Here is a 27897-nt window from a genome sequence, read left to right as displayed (position 1 = left end):
GAAAATTTATAGTAGAAATTTTTTAAAAACTATATGGGTTTTTTAATTTTTTTTTTAATTTTAACTTAATAAAATTAAGTGAATTAATTAATTTTAATTTAAGTTTTTTTTTTGTTGTTTTTAGTTTATTTTTTCTATTTCAATATTATGTATTTATATATGTTTTAGAAATTATTAACAAGTTTAATTAAATTATTTAAAATGAAAGTAAAAAACAGAAACTTTTTACATAATTTTGCTATTTAATACATTTTGTTTCAAAAAATATGCAGTGAAATTTTAGTTTTTGTATATTACAAACTATTGGTAATTATATAAAATTTAAACTAAGACAATATTAATAATTTTCTTAATTAAAGATTAATAATTTTGAAAATGAAAATAATATTGTGAATTTAACAAAAATATTAATACATTTTTATTTTAAATTTATTATAAAATTATTTTTAATTTAAGTTTTTGAGTATTAGCTTTAGAAAATAGCTTACAAAAAAAAAATAAATTTCATGTTATTGCAAAATTTTACACAATTATTAATTACAAAATCTTTAAAAATAAAAATAATAAACCGCAGATTTCCATTTAATTTCCAGCATATCTATTATGGTTTTAAGTAACTCGCATAATGACGGCTGATGATCGTAACTAAAGAATCCTTTTATATCCGTTTTAAAATCAAATATTTAATAAAATTTCACTGCATATGTACTGATTTTTTTTTTTGTAATTTTATTAAGAATTTTATATGAAATATGTATATGTATGCGTATTATTAATGTTTTAGGAAGTAAATAAATAACAAAATGAAATATTGACTTAATTTTTTTTTTTTTGAGTTTTTTTTTTATAGTTTTATAAATTAATTATGTACAAAATGTAACAATGAGGAAACCTATTGACACAGGCAATAATGAACTAAAATATTTGAATGTGTTTCCTAAAATGAAAAGAAAAAAAATAATTCGTATAATTATTATTAAATAAATATAAAATTAATAAAATTTTTAAATTATTAGTAATTATTCTTTATTTTGCGAATTCGAAATTTTTGAAATTTATTTTTAAGAGGATTCTTGTTTATCGAATGGTCAAACTCTAATAAAATCATTAATTACTTTTTATAATTTAATGCCTTAATTTAAAAACTCACTAGGTAATTCTTTAAAATCGTTTCCATGAAGAATATAAGTAGATTCTAAATGCTACGATATAAAGGACTACGACTAACCATTTACATTTTAGAATTTGACCAATCGATAAACATTTTGCTGAAAAACCAAATAAATAACAGCAGAGGTATTATTAAGTGTAAATATAAAGGTATAAGACAGGGATTTAAAATAAGCGGACTGAAATTTAATATCTTTTAGGAATAAAGATTTTTACTACATGAAATTTTGTCATATGTACTAAGTCAAAATTAATGAATAAATGCATAGAGCTTCACGAAATCTGTACAAGGTGAATTGCTTAATTATATATGAATAAATTTTATCAACTTTCATATTTACTTTAAAATCTATGTTACAATATGAAAAGTTTTTGGAATTCAATCTTAAGAATGTATATAAAAAAAAATTAAAAAAAATCAACTGGAAAATGGATGAGGATAATTTTTACAAACTAAAAAAAAAACAAATATGATTTTAAATAGGTAAATTTTCTACCTTTACAAACTAATTATATATTCTAAAACTGGAAAAGCGGAAATTTCGTAAAAATTTAAGGTCTCTTATGTATGTGATAAATATGTATGAAGGAAGGAAGCTCTTTGATCCCACACATATTTAAAAAAAAATTTCAAAACTTACTTTTCATAATGCCTAAAATCATATTATTTGAGTAAGTGTAACTAACACATAACGTACGTATACTGTAAAATTAAAATGATAAATTGTACACAATTTATCATTTGATTAATAGAATGTCGAACAGCAAATGAATCTTGTTGGTCTATATACATACATAATTTAGAAAGAAAAATTAAATTTAACCTAAAGTGCAAAAATCTAAAATGATTTTATTTTTTAATTTAAATTTTACCAGAACTTGTTGTCTGAACATATGTAAAATTACTGCCTGGAACATATAGTGAACATGAGAATCCATTATCACCTCTTTCAGTATGTTTTAAAATACCAACAGCTGAAACATCATAATACCCATTATTTTTTCTACTAAATTCTTCTGATTTTATATGTACGTTTTCTTCACCATTCCTAAAACAAAAAGCAAATATTTAAAATTTTACGATTTTTTACAATGACAACCTTATTATTATATTAATTATAAAATATATTTTCATTATTCTTACTTTATTCTTAATTTTGGTTGTGGAAATATATTTTCAACAGAACATTTTATTTCTACATCTTCATCTTCTTCATCATCATCTTCTTCGATTAAAGAAAATGTTAAATTGCTGACATCAATCACTTGTAAATGACTTTCCATTTTACTAGCTGATTGTTTTGTTTGTACTAAACATTTATATTTGCCTGTAACATTCCAATGTGGATTTTTAATAACCAATGCTCTATATTTTTGTAATTCATCATCTGATGCTTCATATCCTTCATCGATTTCCATTCTTACATTTGGCTAAAATAATGACAAAATAAAATATTAATTTTATAGAAAATTTAAGTATGCATGCAAGAAATTTCTTTAAAAAAACAAATTTTATTGAAAAATAATTAATATTTAAGTGTAGAATTGAAAATATTTTTTATTTTGAATATTTCATTTTAAATTTCATTTTATTAAACCTCTTTTGTCTGTTTAAATTTAAAAATTTTATTAGAGAACTGTCAATTTCTTAAAATGACATATTGTGACAATTAAAATTAATTATAAGTTTTGTTTTCTTACATAAAAAAGTTTTAGTTCAAATATTTCCCCCCATTCAAGTTGGAAAGAGAAAATGATCGATTTTCTGCTGCGAAATGTCAGAATCCATATAGAATAAATAAATTTAATGAAAAGAGTCAGAATTCATAAAGAACAGAAATTTAAGTGAGACTGCTCATAAACAAGCGAAATGCCGCCGTGGATTGAACCGACGACGGTAAAATGGTATAAATTCCTATTTTACCACTTCCGGTTTTTTTTACAATATCTCTTTCCATGTTTGTGTGATATTATATGCAAAATACTGTACAATTGATTTTGCCGTTCGGATGTTGTTCACTTGCCAATGAAACTATCAACAAATTTTTACTTGATAAATTTAAAATTAATTTAAAATAATAACTTACAAAAGCTTTTGGTGGACGCCCTTGTATCCATTGATATATTATTTCTGAATCTTTAAGCCATTTAACAACTAAATTCGTTTCACCATCTTCTAATTCATATTCGCAATCTAATTTTATATCATCTGGTGTTTCATCTGTAATCACTATATGTTCAGGTACATGAAAATTTGTGATTTCAACTGTGATAACACCTGAAAGAAAAAAAAAATAAATGCCATTAATAATAAAATCAAAAAAAAAAAATTAATTTTTAAAAATTATTTTTTAAAATCTTATATTTTCTTATTATTTAATTATTCTTATTTATACTCAGCTAAATAAAACCCTTTATTGAAATTTAATAACAAAAATTTTCACTATTGTGAAAAATAATAACAAAATCAAATCATACATAACCACAAAAATTTTAATAATCGGAACTTAAGCACATTATCGTATACAAGAGAGAGAAAAAAGGGAAAACAGTAAAAACAAAACAACAAACGAAAAATTCTCTTTCCTTTAAATTGTTTTTAAAGGTATGTACATAAATTATTGGTCTTTAAGTTTTAAAAATTAAAAAAGAAAATAAAAATTCAAAAAATTTTTCTCGAATTTCAATCAGGAACTTATAATTAAAAAGAAAAAAATAAGGAGGAAGAAAAGAATTTTTTTTTTAATGTAATATGAACTTAAAGGAAACCTAAAAAGATACCCAAGAAAATAATGTAAAACGTAGAATGACCCTTCCTTGTATTTTCCTTATTCATTAATATTTGCACCATTTGGCACAATCGACTCTTTTTTTTTTTATAAATTCTTTATACATATTACGCTTTGTTTTGTTAATTTATGCGTATACATTGTATAATAAGTCATAAAAATTCTTGCACTGTATATACATATGTAGTTGAATATAATATATATATATGTGAGTATGCAGTTCTATGCAATGTGACATGTAAAATAAAGCTCTTTTGACTTGTGCCATAATGACATGGTACTCTTAAATTGGTATTGTTTTTGTATTTCACATTATGTTGTACTACAAGTACAAATGTCTAAAATTTCATGACACTAGTTTTGTTTTGATTATATTTTGCTTTTTTTTTTTAGCCGAAAAGTAAATTAATCTCTCATAATTAATAAATATCGACTCTTGCTCATTTCTTTTTCTTTTGATTTGTTTTAAGGGTTGATTTTTCAAGGAATTTTACGTTTTGGGGATTGCATTGTTGTATTTTTAGTTTAAAATTAAAAGTGAACATGAAAAATGTGTGTAATAAAATTAAAGTGAAAAAATATTATTAAAGAAAATAAAATTTTTATAAATGGTCATTTAAGCAACAGTTATATGACACCACAAGTTACTCATATTTTTTATAAAGTTATACATAGGTACGTATAAAATTTTTTCAATATTATAGGGGATTACTTTCTACATTACTTGAATACTTGAATAACGGTATAAGTAACTTTTACGAATATTATATAAGTATGTATGTATGTATGTATAGCCCTGAGATTTTAATGTAAATTTTATATATTAAAAATATTTACTCATTAATGTACGCATTAAACGCAAATGATGTGTGGTATACCCCGGACTTGCAAAGTTATTATTACTTTAATGCACGCTATTTTTCAAATTTTTTTTTTATAATTTTTTTTTTTTTTGTTGACAAAGTTTTATATGTCAATAATTACATAATAACTAAAGTAATTTTTTTTAATTGCATTATTATTTAAAAAATATGATGATGAAATATTTTTTTTTTTCCTAAGTTACGTTCCAAAAAGTAATAAATATATTTTATACATAAAGTGTGACATTGTATGTAAAATACAAAAAGTTTAAGTAAATTTTTGTCACATTTATGTTACTTGTTATAATGGTATATAGAGTGTATTATATAGATTTACAATTTTATATTTAGACTAGAACTAACATAGCTATTATACATTTAAATATAAAAATGAAAATAACAGTAACAAAGCAAAAGTAAAATATTAAACTATATTAAACTTTTTTTTTTGTTTTTCGCTTTTTTTTGTGTTTATTAAAATCTCATTATAAAAGATTACATTTGTTTTTTTTTTTGGATTTCTTAGAAATAATATTAAGTTTAATGCCTTAAAGCTATTTTTGACAAATAAATAATATGAAGACACATCAAGTAGAGACCGCAATTTCATTATATTTAATTAATATATTAAATTTACTGTATCCATTTTTAAGAGTTTGAAATGTTTAACAAAATGTTTTTGCTATATAAGCGTATAACAAACAATTTTTTCTAATGAAATTTTTATTTCTACATATTAAACAAAAACAGTTGAACATACTTCTAAGAAAAGCTTTTTGGGCATAAAATGTACGTATTAGAGACGCTCTAGAGCGCAGGCCGACACGCAATTTTCAGTTTTGCAACTGTTTGACTGCTTATTTGTATTTAAGATAAATAGATTTATATTCAAGCAAGCCAACATTCAACTGTATAATCGCTAGAAATTAAGTAATCAAACGGTTTGAAACTTTTATCAAACTGATTGTAATTTTTATAATCAGTTTCATAAAAATTTCAAACCCTGAGCCTTTTTAATATTGAATATCAATGTACATTTTTAATATTTAAAGTCAGATTGTTAAAAAATTCTTAATTTTATTTAAGTTTTATATTAAATTTATTACAAGTAAAACAAAAATTTAATTTGTGTTGTAGCAAAAATATTTGTATGAAAGAGAGTTATAGTTAAGTGTTACAAATATGTATAAAGAGTTAGAGAAATTACATGTGTGAAAACAATATGTGTCAAAACAATATACATATAAGTGTTGTAATCAAACATGTTCGACTGTATACCTATACTTGTTCGAAAAATTCTTAACATTTGAACAAAAATGTTAATTTTTATCTTTTTGTTTCAAATAGTTAGCATAAAATAACAATTAAATAAAAATATGTATGTATGTATAAGTATATGAGTAATTATATAAATAACAAAATGTTAAGTGTTAATTCGTTAAATGAATTATCAATTTAATTAAAATTAATTTTTATATTAGAATATAAACGAATTTTTATTTTATTTTAATATAAAGTTATTGGTCTTATCTATAACCGTACCATATTTTAATAGAAAATCATGTTCTCTCGATGATTAAATTATTTAATTTTAGATGATAATTTTCGATGCTGTTTGAAATATGCAAATTGTAAAGTATTACAGTATGCAACACATTTTCTATAATATAACAAACACTTTCTATTTAACGTAATAAAATCGTTCTCTATTTATCGAATAATTATTTTTTTCGCAACAAAACTCATTTTTTGTTTTAAAAGTTCTTTAGAATTCTGAATTAGTGCAAGAAATTATTTGAGGAACTCATTTGATATTTAGTAGCGTACAATGTTTAAGTAATTGTTATTTGCTAATATGGTTGTACAGACCTCCAGACAAAATTTTTTTTAAAGTTTAATTAATTAATTAATATCTAGTTTACTTTCCAAAAATTTAAATAATAAAATAAATGAATATTATTAGTCATAGCAAATTTGTTTACGTAGTTGAAAATAAAAAATATTCAAATAAACAAGAATCGCTCCTCAAACACACAAAAAAAAAATATGGTAATAAAATTGTATAGAGTAAAAAAAATTTTGAAAAATTTTATAATTTATTAAAAAAGAAAAAAAAGCAGATGGAAAAATGCAATGTAAAACTAACAAAAAAAAAAAAAAATAACTCCTCAAACCCATAAGCAAAAAAAAAAATTAAACAACAATTTTTTGTTTTTTTTTTTTTTAACAATTTTAACAGTGCTATGGTTCCGCTTCCATGATCATTACTTTTATATTTTAATATTGTTCCTCGTTCCACTCTATGATTTCCTTCGTCGTCGGATCATCATAATCATTTATACACACTTTTATATATAATATTAACAATCCATATGCTACAATTTACTTGTTTAGATTTTTATTTTATTTTGAAATTTTCCTTGAATATGGTAGTAAGTTTACCATTATTATACCATTTATATAGCATGGTTCGTCTATTAAAAAAGAAAACTATATAGAGGGTAAAAAAAAATTTATTCACTATTTCACATGTGCACATATGCATGGTAGTATGTACAGCTTTATGTGTGCACATATTTATAAAATTCTCTGTTTTTCTTTTTTTATACTTATTCTTATACATATTTACATATTATTATGCTAAATAATGAACATTACTTTTATATTTTATTTTTCACGAATAGTCATACCTGAAATATTTTTTTACTACATATAATAGTTGTAATACATACTAACGTTGTTGATAACGATGTTGATGGTCATCATCATCATTTTATATTTTGATCGTGTTTGTGTATTTTAAAACTGAAAAAATTTTCAGTGCATATAAAAGCAAATAATTTTCTTTCACTTTATTTTTTCTTCTGTTTTTGGCTTATTTTTAAAATTAAGAAATCAGAAATTTTTTTTACTTTTAAAAAATTTATTTAGTTTGTCTGCTGTAAATTTTATTTAGAAGTGTACACAATCTAAGACCGAAAGTTATAATTAAAATAAGCATTAATTTTTTATAAATTTTTAATATTGTTTTTCTGTTTTTTTTTTTTTTAATTTTAACCATATTTAGTTTGAATAATATTTATAATTAAAGTTTGAATGTACATAACTTTTTACGGTCTTACAGTTGACATTTAGTTGATGTGACAAACAAAAACGATGACGAATAATTATAAAAATTACAAGAATATTGAAATTACGAGCTAAACAACTACGGGCGTTTGTTATCTCAGAGTTAAACGAGCTAAAAATTCATTTTCCCTTTGACACTTCAAATTATTAATTGACAGAATTAGCTTTATATAGTTTTCGTTTTTAAAATAAATCAAATTATGTTTTGATTAAATTTAGAATCCTTTCATATTGCAAAATTTTTTCATTCGATACCAGGGTTTTCTGACATCTCTTAATATGATAAAGATTCCATCTGTGATGTTAAAAAATTAAAATGTCCTAAGTGATGATAGCAGGATAAATATTTTCGGAACAAGTTAGATATTGTTATTTCAAACCCAAAATAAATTATAAAAATGGTTTGTGTCCATAGTAATGTTTTTAAAATTTTGACGACAAATATCACTGCCACTATCTCAATTACAGAATAGTATTGAATTATAAAAGAATTAGTTTTCAACAATTAATATGAATACCAATTTTGTAATTAATTATATTTTAAGTAAAATTTTGAAGTCTCTTATAGCAATAGACCAAAAAAAATTATATCGTAAATTTTTTTGAAAAATTTTACCGAGAAAACCGTAAAAATTTTTTACAATCGAGCGAAATATTAAGTTTAGAGGATTAATTATATAAGGATCAAGTTTCCCGTTCAACTCTTTTGAATTCAAATTTTTAATATCGTAAAAATTTTCGATAAAAAATTTTCCAATAAAAAATATATTTTTGACAGTTTGTGCTCAGTAATAAAAAAACATATTCTCCTTCATTTTTTTTAATATAAATTATATATTTAAATTAGCTCTTATTTGGTCATTGCAACTATTATTGTTGCACTGCATACACACACAACCTTTCTTTTGTTTATCTTCAAATATTTTGCAAACCTTCTTTTTTTTTGTCTTTAATGTCAGTTGCAGCGTTTCATTCTTTTTCTCTTTTAATTGAAATATTATAGGATTTTATTACATTAAACGCATTTACATACTGACAGAAAAGAGAATAAGTACTTTAAAAACTTAGGATTCTAAAATTAGTCGGAGCATATCTTGATTTATTTTATTGTTATAATATTATAAAACAAAAATGATTTGAATGAAAACTGAGGATTTTTTTAAGAAAAATATAAAAGTTTTTTTCATATTATTATTCAAACATCTTTTGTTCTATAAAATTTTTTCATTCTATGATGAAAATTTTGTACTCAAATTTCTTTAAGTTCACTCTTTATTTTTTCTAATACATTGTTTTAGTAATTTGTAAAAATAAAAAATTTTGTAAGATATTAAATTATTTTTTAAAATATAAATGGAATATTAATAGAAATTTAAAGAACTTAGACAGATAAATGCAAATAACTTGAGAAGGAAGTTTTTTTTTTCACATAAAATTATAAAAATTACTAACACCAGAGTGATTTTGTTGACCTTATAGTAGATATAATTTGAAGGTTTAAAAAACATTATAAAATATTTAAATTCTCTAAGAATGAAATTCTCTGCGCATATTATGTTCTCCTGAATTAAATTCCACAATTAATTGTTTCAATTAGATTTTAAGTGAGAGGTTTACTGGAATAATGTTTGTGTCTAATCGGATGTTTGCGACTGCTGTTGAGAGCGTACACCATGTACCCAGCGAGTTTTCTCTCCGCGAATGCAGAAAAGAAGATACTTTTTGGTTTGATATTGGTTCAATGGATTGGGCGATCTTTCGGATAAATGGATTGGACACCTGTGGGTTATCTGTGTGCTGCTCTTTTCAAGTTGCTTAAATGGCTTAGTGCTGAATGGTAGTGTTGAGGGTCCACTTCGCCTCCCTAACTAACTAACTAGTTCTTTTACGGATGTAATCTAAGACGTTTGAGCAAAATTTATCATATGATGGAAAAACCAGAATCTAAAATTTTTTTTGCTTCTTTTTGATGTTTGCCTCTGTTCACTTAATACGAGTATAACATTAAAAAAAAAAATTAATCCAACAAAAAAATTTCAGTGTTCATAAAACCGCAAATGTTATTTCCACTAATTATTTTGTAATTAGAAAAACATATGTTAAGAATACCTAAATATAGAACTTACAAATCAAATTGTTATAATATTCAAGGATAAATCAGAACATCACTTATAGCTACGAGTATATACTAACTATGTATTTAAAAATATTGAAAGCACGGAAATAAATTTTTAAAAACTTTATCGTTTTTTTCGTATAAAAATCAATTTAAAGCGCAGCATGTTAATTAATTTTTTTTTTAAATAAGTAGTTAGATAAAAGTGTGCATATGATAAATATCTAAACATTCCAAAATGTAGTCAAATACAAGTACACATAGAACACTATTATATATGCATATAAAGACTAAAATAAATTTTGTAAATTATTTTCATTGTCTCTTTTTTTTGAAGTACTGACCAAACCCATAGATAATATAGGGTTTGGATCATTAAGCACATTGTTAGAAACTTCTACTTTTTAAAAGTTAATATTTTATTCAAATTTTATTAATTTTTTTTTTATTTTTATATTGTTTTCAATGCTCTATTTCTATTGAAGACAGCAACATAATTCACATATGATCGCATTTGACCATTACTGTTATATTTTAGTTTTTTTTTTGTTTTGCAAAATAACAATTTTTTTTTTGTTTTGTTATAATGTGTTCGTTTTTGGCATATTTTGAAAAAAAAAAATTGCCTATTTTCCAAATTGTTCGTTTGTTTGTTCGATTGTCAATGTGTTTGGCTGTTTGTTTACAAAACTCCTGAATTGTGCGAGATGAAAAAGTATGAAATTGCTCTGAATTTGAATTCTACACGAATTGATTCTGGTTGCGGTGTTATTTCCCCAAACTGTAAATTTTATAACAAAAATACAATAAGAAATATAACAAAAAATTGCAAGAATATGTCAGACTGACAATTTTATTATTTAATTTAATCATTAGTTATTGCCGATTGTTGATCAATTTTCGATTAAGAAAATGTAAGGTTAACAAGTTTTCTCTCCAATTTAACCTTTATCTATTACCGATTTTTTGTTAATTTTCGCCGTAATTTTTTTAATTAATTTATACTTTAAACGGTTTATAGTTATCAACAAAAAAAAAATTTCCATGTAACTCCTTTTCCTTCCGAACTTTTGCCCATTATATAGTTTACAAAGTGTCAATTTTTGCTTTCCTACTTCTTAGACGCTCTCCTATTTTTAAAACAAGATTCTATTAAACTTTTATAAATACCAAAATATGGCTGTAATCGTTCTCTTACAAATTAAACTAAGAGTAGTATAAAATTTTTGATATTTATTACTCTAAGATTCTCCTAAATATAATATGCAAAATTATATGGCCAAGAGAATTATTTCATTAGAATGTTTTTATTACTTAGACCTAAATGATACCTAGACCTAAAACTATGGTATATGTATATAAATGCAAGCTCCAATGAAAGAAGCTAAAATGAAATGTGCCATTTTCCAAACCGTGATTTTTGGCGATTAAATTTTTTATTATTAATTCATATAAAACGAAAAACAAATCAAAAAATAAAAATTCTTTCGAAAATACTTTTTGTATAAACAATGAACAATAACTGTACAATAATGAAATTAACACTAACACGCCACAAAAAATCAATTAAATAAAAAACTTTTACGTACATATTTAAATTTCAATAAACGATTGTTTATCTATTCAAACAATATGGGTGTTCGAATTATTAAAAAAGAACAAATAATTAAGAAAAAAAAAAACAAAGCTATAAAAAATAGAATAATCAATAAATAATTTTCAAAAAAAAAAAAAAAATTTGGCACCCTTTTGGGATTTTTATGAATAAATATTGAAGGACAGCTTAAAATGATTTCATTTTTTTATATTTTTTTTTTTTAAATTTTATTGTTATTTACTAGTATAGTAATGAGATAAAAATTTTAAATTAATTATAGTGATTAGTGTATCACACGCAATTATCATTTAAAATGTAAATAATGTGAAAAAAAACAAACAATTTGTGGTCATAAAGTACCACGTAACTATGAATGTTTTAAATATACAAAAAAATTAAAAAAATTTAAATATTTACTAAAATTATTTTTAATTTTATTGTAAATATTTTTATAAAAAAATAAATTCAGTTTTTACTTATATACCATTATAATCCCCCAGATTCATATCATATCACAACTTGCAGAATATTATATGCATAATGGGATTTACATCATAAACTATTAAGATAAGGCCAATTATAGAAAAAATATATATTTAAAGCAAAAAAATATATTTATATAGAATTTATGTGCCTAAATATCAACAACAGCCTTTCGGCATTTTCTACTGTGTTACAAAATATGATGTCTATCTGTTTGTAATAAAAACACGAAAAAACATTACCAAAAACTCTCCACTTCTTCTTATAAATTCTTGATAAATTCCGGGATTATTTTGCTGTTTATACGTATTATTGTAATAATATTGCAATAAATGAAAGGGGCTAAATTTTTTGTGGCAATACTTTTTAGCTATTTATTTTTATGTATTAATATCAAAAAAATTTCAATACAATATGGCAATACGTAAATTCAATTCAATTCAATTTATAATTAAACAATTATAATTCATCTTTTGACTTTCTAACTACTGCATTGTGTTGTATGTAATTTATACTCGTAACGCACTATCACTGCAAAATCACAAAAACTTTCTACAATCTTTCCATTCACAATATTTAATGAGTATTCTCCATGTGCCAATTAGTTGTTTGTATTATAAGTGTAAACGTTACGCTTTAAAATTCCTAAATTAATTACAAAACTTACAAAAATTATTATTAAATTATATTAAATACAAAAATTTTAAACAACAAAAATTGTAAAATTATTTGTATTCTGTCTCTGTACAACAAAAACTTCTGTACGTATAAATTTAAGAATGCACTTAAATAAGAATTATTTAGGAAATGAATAACATTTTGTTGTAAATTTATGATTAATTATTATTGCTTACAATATTCTTCTATTAATTATTCTAATAATTTCTCTTATAATTAATAAATTTTTTAATTATAATTGAAAATTTTAACCTTTTCTATAAATAGTTATCAAAATTTATTAATCAAAAATTACCATTTATTAATTATAAAATGTCAACGTTCCGATTATAACCAAATTTATTATAATTTATTAGCTGTCAAAATTAATATTTTCAATATTAAATTTGGATATTTAACAAAAAAAACAAACTCGTTAATTTGTAATTAAATATTTTTAATTTATATTCTCAAAACGTATATAATAATTAATAAAATTATAATTTTTATAAAGAAATTACTAAAATGGTTATTTTTTATTAAATCTTTTTTTTGTATTCAATTGAAAAATTTATTTTTTATTAGCATCCGGTTAATTTTCTGCAAATTAGGGAGGGCTTCATATACCATTCAATTATGGCCACCTTGTTTTAATTAACATAAAATGAAATGCATAAAAATAGAATATTAAAATGGAATAAATATAATTACTCGTAAAACTACAAATACTGTACAAAATCTAGTACTCACAATATTGGTAAAATACAAAATTTATAACTAGAATGAGCTCAAAACTTAATAATGTATACGAGTATATAAATTAGAAATTTGAGTTTTTGTTGTCTCCGTTGTCCTATATATGTATGTATGTATAACAGTTACATAAAATGTGCAGTCTATTGTACATTTGAATGCGATGTATACATATATGAACTAAAAAAGGTTTCATGTTTAAAAGAGCAAATAGTTTACTATATCTGTACTATGTAAATATTTTGTATAACATTACGTGCATACATAAAATGTTAATGTACGTACATAAAATAACGCATTACAATTTATATTATTTGAAAAAAAAGACAAGCGTATATATGTATATGTAATAACATGCGTTATGTGGGCTCATTAAATTAATTTAAGTATATATTCTTCACGCATAAAGATCATTTATCAAAACGGAAGAGAATTTTTGCTTTGTATTTTTGGTTTTTCTTTTGTTGTTTGAAATATTTCATGCAATTACAATATAAACATTTAAAAAAATCGCGCCATTTTAAATTATAAAAGTTTGAATTTATGGAAAAACTAGAAAATTTATAATTATATAGAAATTGGTTTGACTTTAGGATATATGCAATATGTGTAATATAAGTTAGGGTGCCCTTTTAATATTGATTTATTATAATTTTTCTGTAAATTCCTATGAATTCAGGTATACATATTCGGAAAAGAGTTTGGAAAATTAATCATTAAACACATAAAATTAAACATCAGTATATCAGAAATATAATTGTATTTGAATATAGTTATTTTATACTCAAACATAATTAATATACTAATTTAGAATATACAAAATTATTTTTAAAATTATTTACTAAAAATGATTTTTTAAATAATTTACAAAAATAATTTTAATTATTGCAAAATTCAATGAATCATACATGTATGATAACAAATTGATAATAAGTAATGATCGAATGAAATTCCTGCAAAAGCTATCATACAAATTCGATAACAAAACAATGGGTCCTTTCCTGAGTATCGAATCACTAAGTGATAGTAATACTCGTATTTGTCGTAAAAGTTTCAAATACTTTATTATATGCGAGAACATTTGTTTAAATTGGTTTGATACTCAAAATAAGCCTGCATTCAATGTATTCTAGACATGAAATTATTTATGATTTTTAAATAAAAGTTTTTTGTTAAATATTTAATTTTATAATATACATATATCCTTTTAGACTAATATTTTAAAATTTAACAACTAAAACGATAATACGAAAATTTTTATCCTGAGGATCAGTTAGAGTTCGATTGCAAATTAATTGCGCGCACACTCAATCAACCAAACTATTGGAAATTACTGAATTGCAATCGGTTTGTAAAAAACTATAAACGGTTAAATTGCTTAATTGCATGCAATCATACAGTTGCATGTGTGTGCGCTTGAATATGAACCAATTTGGAATACGCAATCAAACAGTTGCAAAACTAAAAATTGCATGTCTGTCAGACTCTTAATTGTCTAAATTTTGTATTGTTCGCACAAATTCTATGAAAACTTTTAAGCGTAATGATTTTCATAAAAAATAAAATTTTCTCCAGCATAATTTCAATTGAAGGGTATATATTATAAATGTAATAATAATTTAAGTATATCACAGTATGACACATAAGTATTGAGTTCATGTCTGTGCCTACATTGTGTATACAAATAGTGTAAAAAAATTCTATGTCATACATAAAATATTTCTTTTCTTTCTTCTTTTGTTTTTTTATTGTAAAGCCGTCTGTATACATATACTCATTATATAAAAATATTGTATATATATATTATAATACTTATTATTTTATTTACTTCCAAATGACCGTACACAATATAAAAGTATTATAACATCCGTTTTATTTCTAATATTTATAAAAAAAAATACTATGTCTTTTTTATATAAATATCCGTATATATTTAACTATTACCATTATTATTACTATTATTATTAAATGTTTTAGATTTAAATGACCGGTATTTTGATAGTCAAATATAAAAATGAATTAAGAGCCAACAACTTATTGTACATACATACATATATACAAATTAAAATATGCATAGTAGGTCTATATATGTAGGTACAACCTAAAATGTATAAGAATCTCAAAAAAACATAAATGGAATACAAAATATTTACAATACCTTTTATACTATATAATTTACTGTCATATATTTATATGTAAATTTTCTGATTTTTATAAGTATGTATATTATATTATATGTGTAGCATATCATGTTTGTATAGTGGTTGTAATACAAGTAATGTTCAAATGTTTTATAACTATAAATGAAATTTCCTTTACCGGTAATAGAACAATTTATTATCGATTAACTAATAATTGTTTTATTAAAGTGAACATTTAAGAATATAAAATAGAAAAGGAGAAAAAACAAAAATAAAATTAAAGAACTCTGAAATAAAAAAAAAAAAACATTAGAAAAGTAGTAAAACAAATTATAATATTCTTTAACATTAAAATGAACAATACAGTATAATGAACTGTATACAGATTACAGAGAGAGAGAGAGAGAGAGATTATGGTAAATATATAGCTACTATAAGTCATATTATATAGAAAATATTCTATGGTGATTTTCTACATACATATATGTAAATTAGTGTAAAGATTGTTAATTATCTTATACAAGTACGTAAATATATCGTGCATTTGATTATATTTAATAAAATTTTGAGTATGTACGTAAATAAAATGCTTTTTATTATAGATTATAAAATAAAAGACTTCTGTTTTTTTAATTATCATTCATTTACATATAAACAAATTTATATATGCACATAAAATAATGCAAATTAAGAGTAATAAAGATTTTTTTTTTTTCGAAATTTCAATTTTCAAATTTATTTGTACAAAAAAGGAAACGAAATCAAAGTTAAAAGAGTATATAGTCAATTCTCTTTCTTATGTCATTGCCATCCGCTTGTTTACGTCAAATTATAATCAAATACTTATTTTCTTGTCATACATACTTAGTCATACTCTATACACAAACTGTCTTTGTCAGAGTGCTCATACTTGTTTTTATTTTTATGGATATCCTCTTCTAATAATATTTTTTGAAATCAATCAAAATTTAATTTAATTAGGAAACTATCAATTATTAAATATAATTTATTATTAAGTTGGGAGTGCGAAATTATTGGAAAAATTCTATTTAAAAAATCCTTTTTAGAAGGAATTAATTGTTTATGAATTTAAATATAGAAACCGATATTGTAGAATTGTAAGGAAAAAGTATTCTTCATAAATAATAAAATATGGTTTCCGTTTCAATATTGGAAATATCCTAATCATAAATACATGAAGGAAATACATATATAAAATGTACTATAATTACGATATATAGGTTGTTGTAGCAAAAATAAAAATACGGTAAGTCGAATGTAGTCATTCGATTAAGGTAATATCATTCATATCTATTTGAATAAAATTTCTAAAAATTTTAGAAAATTTTTCAAAATATATTGAAGCATACATAATATACATATTTTGTTTGAATATGTTTTGTATGATTTATGTATAGTTTGATCTTGTATAAAACATGTTTGTCAGATATGTATGATATGCAATTAACACAACTATATGAAAATGCATTGTAGGACTTGTTACAATCATTTTAACATAAGAAAACAGTTCTTCCAATTATTTTCATTAAAAGAATTAAATTTCAGATAATACAGAAAATTTTATGTTTGCGACATGTCAGTTTACCGTTCCATATTTAGTTCGGAGCTGTTTGAAGAAAATAATAATACCTGACCAAAATTATCATGTATACTACAATTATAATTGTAATAATAAATAATATTAAAACATCTTCGAAATCAAAAAATATTTATTTGAAATTCTTTTTACGAAAAGTGAAATAAAGTTCACCGTCATACAAACAATTATTGCAATCAGAGGTTTAAAATTGATTAAATTTTGACAAGAACCTTTAAAAGTTCGTATATAATTTAAAGACCAGTACAAGATTCCGATATTAAGGTAAAAATCCGGAACTTGAATCTGTTATTCGAACAAAAAAAAAAACAATAATAATAATTTTAAAATTTTTAAAATGTCAATTAATTTCTCATTCGATACAAGAATTTTAATGGTTATTAAATCAAAAATATTTTTATTTCTAAGATTTAACAAATTAAAATTCATTTTTGATTTTTACAATTGACTTATTGCTTTGCCAGAGTAGCTTAGATTTCATTATTTTCCTACTTTTATTTTCAATTTCTTTCTCTTTACCACCTAGAATATTTATACTTTTGGGTGGTAAGCAAGCATGAATAACTTCTCTTTTATGGCCATATCTAAAAATATTTAAAAATAAATATTTATGTAAATATTTATAAGTACATTATTGCCATTACAATATGCATAATAATAATATTTATGTTTATTTGTTTATGCTCTTTTCGTTTTTTTTTTTTTGGTATTATAACAGTTTATAGTATATTACAAGTCACCGATGTGTAAATTCTCAAAATAGCAACTCAAAATAATATTATATTACTGTACTTTTTGTAAATATATTTTTAACTAATAATATTTTTAACGCACAAATGTATGTAATGCACATATAATATGAACATAATGTAATTATACCCATTCGAACGTATTTTCGAAGGGTATACAAAATTTTCCTTACCGTTTGTAACGCTAAGAAATAATGGTCTGAGATATGGAATCAAGTGTATGTTTTTGATCAGCGTCGAATTCTGAGTCGATTTAGCTTTGTCTGTTCGTCCCGACGATAACTCAAAAACTAATTGAGCTAAGTTCACCAAATTTTCACCAATGGTTTACTATAGTAAATGCCATAACTCTATTTAAATTGGATGTGATCGAGGTACTGATTCGGGTAGCTGCCATACAACTTCAAAATTTATTTGGCTATATTTCAAAAACTATAAAAGCTGTGATATTGAAATTTCACAAGCGAATATATTAGTAGGGCTAATGTGCTTGATAAATGTCGTTGAAATTGCTTGACTCTTTGTGCCATAGCAGGCATACAACTTCAATATTAGTTTGACCATATCTTAGAAAATATTGAAAATACAGTACTGAAATTATTCTCATATAGGATAACAAATTTGTATGGGTATCACAGAGTTGACACGGTCAACTCTATTTTTTCTCGTTTTTTTTATACATATACAAAAATGTTATTGACTTTATATAACGTGAAATATTTTAATAATTAAATAAAACAAAAGAATAATAAACTTTGTTTTGTAATAATTGAATATTTTGTTAAAAAACTTTTTTGTATTTTTTTTTTCTAATTATAATATTATGTACATATATTTTTAATATATATATACACAAATAAAATAACGAATGTTTACTAAATAGTAATTATGTTACATAAACTTTATTTTTGGTAAATTTAATTAGCATAGAAAAATGTTATTGTTAGTCTGGTAAAAAATAAGAATCCCTTAGTCATTGTTGAAAAATAAAATTGTATATTTATATTTGGCAATATACTCTGCGTATAACAATATATTGGTGAAATTTGGTATTAAAATTTTCTCGATTATCAGAGTTCGAAAATTGTGATTTCATACTGAATTATTTTTTATATACAAGAATTATTGTGAATTAAAATTGTTTAATGAAAATAATTGAAAAGTTAACTTGCATTCTCACAAAACACTGAGACTTCAATTATCAACATTCTACAACTGTTTAGCAAAAAAGCTTTTAGTCACCACTGTATATTCATTTATAAGTCACTTAATTAACTTCCGTGCTAACGAACCGCTGATGATTAAATTACCAGCATTCTATCTGTTTATTATCACCATTTCACAAAAACTCTCCTGTATAATAATTTATAAGTCGGTTAATTAATGTTCGTGTTATGAAATGCTATGAAATTAACAGCATTCTATGCATTTGTGTTACCATTTTGAAAAAAAAATCTCTCATTCTCTACTCCTATTAGTAGCCCTAAATATTTGAATAAAATATTTATTTGTTTTTCACATACCATTCGACATCCTTCAAAATTAATTACAAATGGAATGATAAATTTATAACACCTCTTTGAAATTTTAATATTTAAACTTTTTAAAAACTAAATTTTTATAATACTCAATGTTTAAAAAAAATAATCATATTATATAATTAAATTATTTTTAGCAAAATTTTTAATTCAATTAAAAATCCTTATTATTGTTCAGTTCTGATTTTTGTTTGGTTTTGGTTATAATTTATCTATTGAAAAATTATTAACTTATTGTTAATTATAATTAAATAAAATAATTTTTGAAATTTTTCAATATTTCTAAAACAAATGATCATAAAATTTACAAAAAAAATATTATCAAAGCTTTTCAATTTGAATGAAAAAAATTGACAATTACGCCTAAAAAAAAATTTTATTTGAAATTATTTCATTAATTACTTAAATAATCTATTTAAATTTAAAAGTTAAATGAGAATTAAGTGTTTATTTTAAACAAGTTTTAATTAATTTATTCAAACATGTTCTAATGTACAACGCCTTAATATATAAGAAATTGTGAACGTTGACTTCTTTCATACAATAATTTTACCTATAGTCATAACGGTATTAAAACAATGGAGTCACTTAGTGATCAACAACAATTATGTGAGCCCATTTCAGCAGAGCACTCAGTTTTGACACAACTTGTACAATTTAACATTCATATTGAATTCTTCTATTAATCTGAAATTTCAATTCTAATTATCTGTATTTCATATTTAATTTAAAACTTAAAGTTACATTTAACCTATTTCAACACACCAATTTGTGGCTATTTTCCTGATTAGAGGATTGTTGGAATAAACACATTGTTCTGTAAAGCTATCGATCAAGTATCATAATCTGTCTGATACTAAAAAAATATTATCGCTTTTGTGCAGATTAGTTGTAGGGTATAAATCATTTTGAGAATTCTATTTTGTGCAGTTTGTAGTTTTCAAAGATGATAATTGAAGCAAAATTGCCCCAAACTGGTGCGCCATAAAAAAGAATAAACTGAAATATGACGTTCAATATTATTAATTTATTTCTGATGGATAGCTTAGAATTTCTATTAATGAAGGCTTGTAAATTTCGTATTGTAACATTAATCATATGGACTGTAAACGTGATATGATTTCAAAAAAGGATGATTTTCTATCAATTATATATAACATCCTAATATTTGAGTTTGTCAGTCTACTCAACCTCAATATTAATTAATTTTTAATTTAACATCTGGTAGATATCGTAGTTTTGTTTTCTTTGTAATGAAGACGGCCTAAGTTTTTTTGAAGATTTACTTTTGAAGTATTATAGGCACAAACAGTGGAGTAACAATTTCTTAGTTCTGGAATTTCATATTAATATTTTTAAAATTTCGTAGTCTACCTTTATGTTTTAACTTACAATTCAATAAATAATTAATTTCGAATTCATTAAATATAATATTATTTTTAATATTATATTGGATATACAATTAAGCTAGATTCTAGATGGCTAGAATATACTATGTTCATGGTGATTAATTATAAAAATAACTAACAAGATACTTATTTACATAATTTATTAAGTATATTATGAATAATAATTACGTGAATAATCAAGGTGAATAAAATTCATTAATATTCACGTTTTTAATTTTCTAAAATTAGATATATAGCGATAGACTAATTGAACAATTAATAATTATAATATTTTTTTTTATATCATTATATGAAAATCAATAAAAATCATTAAAATGAAAAATTTATTTAAAAGCTTTCTGACTATATTGATTTCTGACAAAGTTATTCTTTAATAATGAAAAATATTATACGAATAACATGCAATTTACGCCGGCTATATAACAAAAATTACTTTGTTATACAATTGAAATTTCTTAAAGAAAATGCAAAATTTGATGAATGTATAATAAATTACAGGTGAAATTCTTTAAAACTTTATGAGAATATTCCGAATCGATAGTATAAAAATTTTATTTACCCTATATGGTACATGTGTGTATACATAAGGCAACATCAATCTTTAATTATGCATAAAAAATCTCTTATGCAATTTGATTAACTTCAAAGATATTGTCAATTATTGACATATTGTTTTGCTGTTTTTTTATTAAGAAAATGTTTGTTTTTTTCTCGAACTGTTTACATTATGTGTAATATTACAACTCTTATATATAATACAATATAATCATACATACATACATATGTATGCGTGTGCATTTCTTTGAAGATCAAAGATATTTTTATTATAATTATAAAATGATAAAGAAAAACATGTTCTTAAATTTCTTAAATCACAAAAAAATTTTAAAAATATTTTATAGTATGCAGAGATTTGCAAAAAAAATATTTAAAAAATAAATTTCTTTTGAAAATTATTTTGTTTAAAATTGTGCTAATCAATCAATCAGTCATTTTCAACGCTAAAGTATGTTTTGCAGAATTGTTTATTTTTTTAAATATAAGATTATAAAGTTTCCTATATATTTAAGAAGATTTTTAATTAAAAAAAATAAATTATTTTATTATTTAATTTCCTGATTTGCAAGCTTTATAGCATTGGTATTTTGAATTAATTTGGAAGCAAAATTGTGGCTTATAAATACTAATATTTGCTAGAAAGTCGAAAGATTATCTATTTAATTTAAGTCTCGACAGTGTTAAAATGTTCAAAAATAGTTCCAAAAGTAAAATAAAATTTAAGAATAAAAATTATTTTTAAATAATATTATGCCCCTCGACCCCTCGGATCTCTTGCGATTCCCGTCCCATTTACATTGGTGTTTGGTCTTCTTGCAGACAAAGACGACAAATTTCGTTCTTCATTTTGGCCATACCTCTCAGATCATCGGGAGGCTATATCTTGTGAGTACGACCACCAATAAACTCAAATCTGGGCGACCCAGTGTAGCTAACTCCAGCACACCCCCTCCCAATCCCTCCCAATCTTGAAAGAGGTATAAGTTTTTGAAGTAGAAGGGCCCCGCAAAACTTTCCAATGATAGATTCTGGCCTGCTTGCACCAGTATTACGGGGACGCACAGTACTGTTTTCTTTGGCAGCTCAAAGCAAATCTCTGCCCCAATAAATAGAGTTGTTGTTTTCTTCCGGGGAAGGCAATAATCTTTCTCATTTCCGTCCAAGCCCTAATATGTCGACACACATTCCAAATAACTTATTTAAAATTTTAATTGTTTAGTTTTATGACTCAAAAAATTCGGAAGTTCACTAAAGAGAAAGGCTTCTCTAAAAGGAAGTAAAAGTTCACTTTTTGATTTTTCTGGAAAAATTTCCAGCTACTCTCCGCTAATGAACAGAACTTATTACAAATTAGATACTTATAAAAAATTGTCAAATACTTTGCCATATTGGGGGATATTGGATATGTATATATATATTAAGGTTGGTCCGCAATACGATCTCAGCTCTATGCAACTCTGCGAAAAAATTTTGAAATAATCATTTGAGTGCAAGCTACTTGCTTCAATACGAAGTAACAAATTTTGGCGCAGTTATGGTTTTAAAAAAAATGTGGTTAAGAAATCATAATCCAAAAACTAAATAAGAGGTTGTTTGCTAATTATTCAAGCAGATCGCTTTAAATAGAATGATAATCCCGATTATTGTTTTGAATCCTAAGCTCCTTAATATAGTTAATGCGGTTTTTCGATAAATTTTCGATCTCTACTTTAAATATAATTTATGAACTTAATATTCTTCTGTATTTAATTCGGGAGAAGAATAATCCATGCATAATCGCAACAAAACTTTACAAATTTCTTTACAAATCAACTAGCTTTGAATTATTTAGAGAAATCTGCACAGTTAAGCTGTATAATCCTGAGTTAAACTTCATAAATTCCTGAGTAAGCATTTAGTTCTTTTGACTTTTGATATATTAAATAATAAATACAGAAGAAAAACGTGGTATTTTAAATATTTTTTTTCCTCTTGACACATATGAATCCAAAACAACAATACAAAAGCTAAAAAATGTCAATATGTTTGCCAAGGTTAACATATTTTTTTTTGTTTAGACAAGAATCAGAAAATAAAAAACAATAATTTTGCAATTTTAAGTCTTTTTGATGAGCTTTTTGCTTTTTCTTTAAATAAAATTTTGAAAGAAATTTTAGTAAATCGCTTGATAAAACATAATTTTTTTATAAAATTCATATCAAAAAATATTTTTGTTTTCGAAAAATTGTGGGTGGATGAAAAACCATATCTATGTTGCATACATAGTGTGTACACATTTATGCTTGCAAATATAAATATTATCTTAGTATATGTATAACAAAAATTCTTTCGCATATCTTTAATTCTTTGATTTTTATAGTGATTTAGGAATAGGAAAACTATGGCATCAGATACAAATAGCACCTATACCCATATAAATGTGGTTCTGGTTATTGAAAAAGCTGTCTTGGAAAAGGTTGGGACGTAATTTAGATCAGGCGGCACTGCAGAAATTACAAAAACCTGCCTGGCTAACGATTACGGGTGCTATGGGTAAAATGTCAGATTTGTTCTGATCGATGAAAACAACAAAGTATTTATCCTCAGTATCATTATTAAGAATAATTGCTTAGCTAGATGTAATAATGAATGTCAATTGGAGGAATACTATACCAGAACATAAGAGCAGGGTGGAAAATCTGATTCATTAGTGTAGTGTGCGGATATGCAATTGAGTCGTGTTTGAGAGAGATTGTCCGAAGAACTAACGCATATATATATTCTCTTAAATAGTAGGACAGTTTTGTTGGTGCTTGGTGGCGTCCGTAGAACATTGCTGCTAAGGAGAGCAGGTGGGTCAAGTTGGTAGAGCTTCAAAGGCTGGTTTGTCTCGGAGTGACTGAAACAATGCGGGCAGCCCTGCAGGCACCCAATGGAATGTCGTCGTTGTAACTGACAACTTACCAAATTCTTACAGTTGATCATGGTTCAGATAGAAGATGGGGATGTTTCACTCGTAGGAATGCGTCTGTTTCGTGAGGTCCAAAAAGGACTCGGGAGTGGGACCGGGTGTGTACGGAGTGCGGCATGACCCTGATCCGTGTTGCTCGGTGATTCAAGCTGAAATATATGCAATAGAAATCTACCCGAGAGTCAACTTATAGAAAGGGGAGCTTGCATCAACAAACATAGTAATGCTCATTTGGGTGCTAGGGCACATTGACAATTTTTTATTGAAAATTGATGTAAATTTTCAAACATTTTCGAAAAATTCTTAATAAACAAACAAGCCAATATTTGAAAAAAAATCGACTATATCCGAAAAAATCGACTATACCAACCAATAGAGTTATAAAAAAAATATTAATTCAATTTTGTTGTTATATGTTCATAATATCCGAAAAAAAAATAAATTTTCAATGGTTATTGAATTAATCCGCAAAATTTTCAAATATTAAACATAAATATAGTTAATCAATAAGAACATATTTTATTTCCTCTTCGAACTATAATAGGCAATTATTCAATTCAATCAACATACACATACACGCATTAATTTTAAATATTATACAAATCAATTCTAATATTCAAAACAACAAAAGCTTAACCTTACAATTTTAAATTTTACAAAATTAATTTGACAAATAATATCAAAAATTTGCATACAATAACAAATTTTATTTAAAACAATTAAAAACATTATATTATAGGCAATCAGTATTACGATATAACAGTTTTTAAGTATAAGAATAGAAGAATAGTTATAAAAATTACTATAATTACAAAAACAAAAGAAAAAAAATTTTTTTTTCTTGTTGTAACAAATTTCCGCTTTCTATAATAATTTTTGTTAAACTATTTATGGTAAATATATTAAAAATATATTATTGCATTTAATACAATATGTTATACCATATAATATAAATGTATAACAAATATAATATTATGTGTATGGATAATTATTAAGAAGGTGAACGCGCTTTTATATAGTTTTAGACTAAAATATTTGCTATTAAAAAAATGTTTTTTTTTTTGTTTTTTTTTATTTATTAAAGAAAATGGAAAGAGAAAGAAAAACTTTACTACATGAAAAATATAAAAAAAAATTCCCTTGACATATTTCACTTTAGATTTTCTGGTAATATTAGCACATATTATAAAATATTGTAGTTAATATTACTTCATATACTTACTTACAGTTCATATAGTACAAATAATATTTTGTATAAAAAAAAGTAATGAAATTATGTACTCGTATGTTTGTATACAAGTTTATATGCCATATTAAATGTACCAATACCTTGCCGCATAATATTTTTTCCTATTCATACATATGCATATGTGTGTATATATATTTAAGTGTTATAATATGGTAAATAGGTTTGTAATGGAATTTAAGAATGCAAAAGATTTCAAGCATAACAAAAAAATTGCCGCGTGTTGAATAAAAATATTATGAGTATAATATAATGTTTATATATATATATATATAGTACAGTTGATGTTATAAGGAACCGTAGAAGTATATTATAATGAAAGAGAATTAAAAAGGGTTCATTTTTATGTTATTATAACATTATATTATATAGTTATTTAATGTGCATTGTAAAGTAACTCCTCATTTTATATAGTTATTTCCTTTCTTATAATACTCTTTGTTTTTTTTTTTATTTTTTATTTTATAAATCCTGTTTGTAAAATAATGTAGTTATACTACTACTATATTAGCATACACAATTAAAATATTTCCTATGAGGGTGATTTTCTCATTTTTTTTTTGTTATTTTTATTTTATATATTTGTATATATATTTGTATAAAATGTTCATATATTATAAAGAGAAAATGTCAACAAAAAATTGAATGTGTAGGTTGTGTTATTTAATTTTCGTATATTTATTTGTATTTATATTATAAAGGTATATAATGTATATTGTGTGTATAGGTGTTTATAAATCAACATATAGATAATAAGGTCAATTGCTCTATAATCAACGGAAGAATATACAAAAAAAAATTCTTTTTTTTTTCGTTTTCTTTTTGTTTTTTCTTCTGTTTATGGATTATAAAATATAACAAGTAGTCTTAAGTTCTCACAAAAGAATTTTTTTCTATACACATACAGATTTTTTTTTTGTGTTATACTCGCATTATTAAAAAAAATATATATTGTATATAAAAAGAAATATAATAAATAAAAGGTTTCTGACAGTTAATGTTAACTTCTGATTTAAAAATTAGTTATACATTTGAGTACTCACATGTACATACATACATATTTATGCAAGTATATAACTTCAGTAATAATATTGTAAATTTTTGTTTGAAAAAAAAAAAATACTTAAAATAAAAAATTGTTTTTCCTCAAATTGTACTTTTTAATGACGTATACCTAACAAAATCTATTATACACAAACAAACATTCAATGTGTGTACAAATAGAAAATAAAAAAAGAAAACGGAAAAAGGAGACAAAATATTCCTTTAAAAATTCATTACATAATATTTATATTGTGATTAAATAATTTGTTTATATACATATATATTTATATATATAGGTAGTAAAAAAAAATTATTGAATCAACTTTGTATGACAGAAGCAGGTCAAAATTATTATTTAATTAAAGATTTTCATGCATCATCCCTATGTTATTATTTAATGAAATATGTCAAATAATATAAAGATAAACAATTATACCACCTGCTACAATTAAATTGTTATACGTAATTTTTGTTATATGTATTTATGCACGTATAGAATTTTTTAAATTTCATATGTTATCAAGTTATAATATAAGAGAAAGTTTTTATACATTTTGGTATGGGAAGTTGAATTATATGTAGAATAATAGTACAATTATTGAAATATATAATATACTCATATAATATATTAAACATTGACATTGTCTATGTTTATATTAATGGTGATATACTCATATTAATATAGTGGCATTTGTATTTTATTAATAATATTGCATATATTTTGGGGCATTACGGAAAAAAAAAAAACATATAATATGTCTATATAAATAATGTAACATGAAATTGAAATTTTAATTAAAAAACACTTAAATATTTTGGATGACAAGTAAAATAACATGTAAAATAACAAGAGAAAATTGTATAACAGATAATTTTTTATATACATTTGTACTGGTAATTAAAAGGAGATATGAATTTCTGGAATGTCCTTTTTGTATAATAATTTTGTAAAATTATTCTTGAATTATGGGAAAAGTTTTCCGCAACTCGAACTCTAAATGTATAAGGGCCTATATTACGAAAAATAATTCAACAGTTTGTATAATACTTTATATTTTTAGATCTATAAAAGAAAATTTGCAGTAGT

At 23.3% G+C, this 27897-nt stretch overlaps 1 protein-coding gene across 2 annotated transcripts in view; it reads right to left on the bottom strand.

The window, feature by feature from the left end:
- Window positions 1–241: 241 nt before the first annotated feature.
- The window catches only part of LOC129612256 (uncharacterized), a 44407-nt gene continuing 16751 nt past the window's right edge, over window positions 242–27897 (bottom strand). The window contains exons 3-7 of one of the 2 annotated variants that reach the window (XM_055525800.1): window positions 3258–3448; window positions 2315–2601; window positions 2044–2219; window positions 1812–1953; window positions 242–937 (exon numbers count right to left, since the gene is read on the bottom strand). In XM_055525800.1, the coding sequence (XP_055381775.1) occupies window positions 1853–1953; window positions 2044–2219; window positions 2315–2601; window positions 3258–3448 (755 nt within the window). In that variant the 3' untranslated portion in view covers window positions 242–937; window positions 1812–1852. The remainder of the gene's footprint in view (window positions 938–1811; window positions 1954–2043; window positions 2220–2314; window positions 2602–3257; window positions 3449–27897) is intronic. The other variant, XM_055525801.1, reaches the window with a different exon arrangement.

The sequence above is a fragment of the Condylostylus longicornis genome, unplaced genomic scaffold, assembly GCF_029603195.1.
Source record: "Condylostylus longicornis isolate FDR11 unplaced genomic scaffold, ASM2960319v2 ptg000064l, whole genome shotgun sequence".
Lineage (NCBI taxonomy): Eukaryota > Metazoa > Arthropoda > Insecta > Diptera > Dolichopodidae > Condylostylus > Condylostylus longicornis.
Note: the sequence above shows the minus strand (reverse complement) of the source record. Positions and strands in the feature narration are given on the sequence as shown.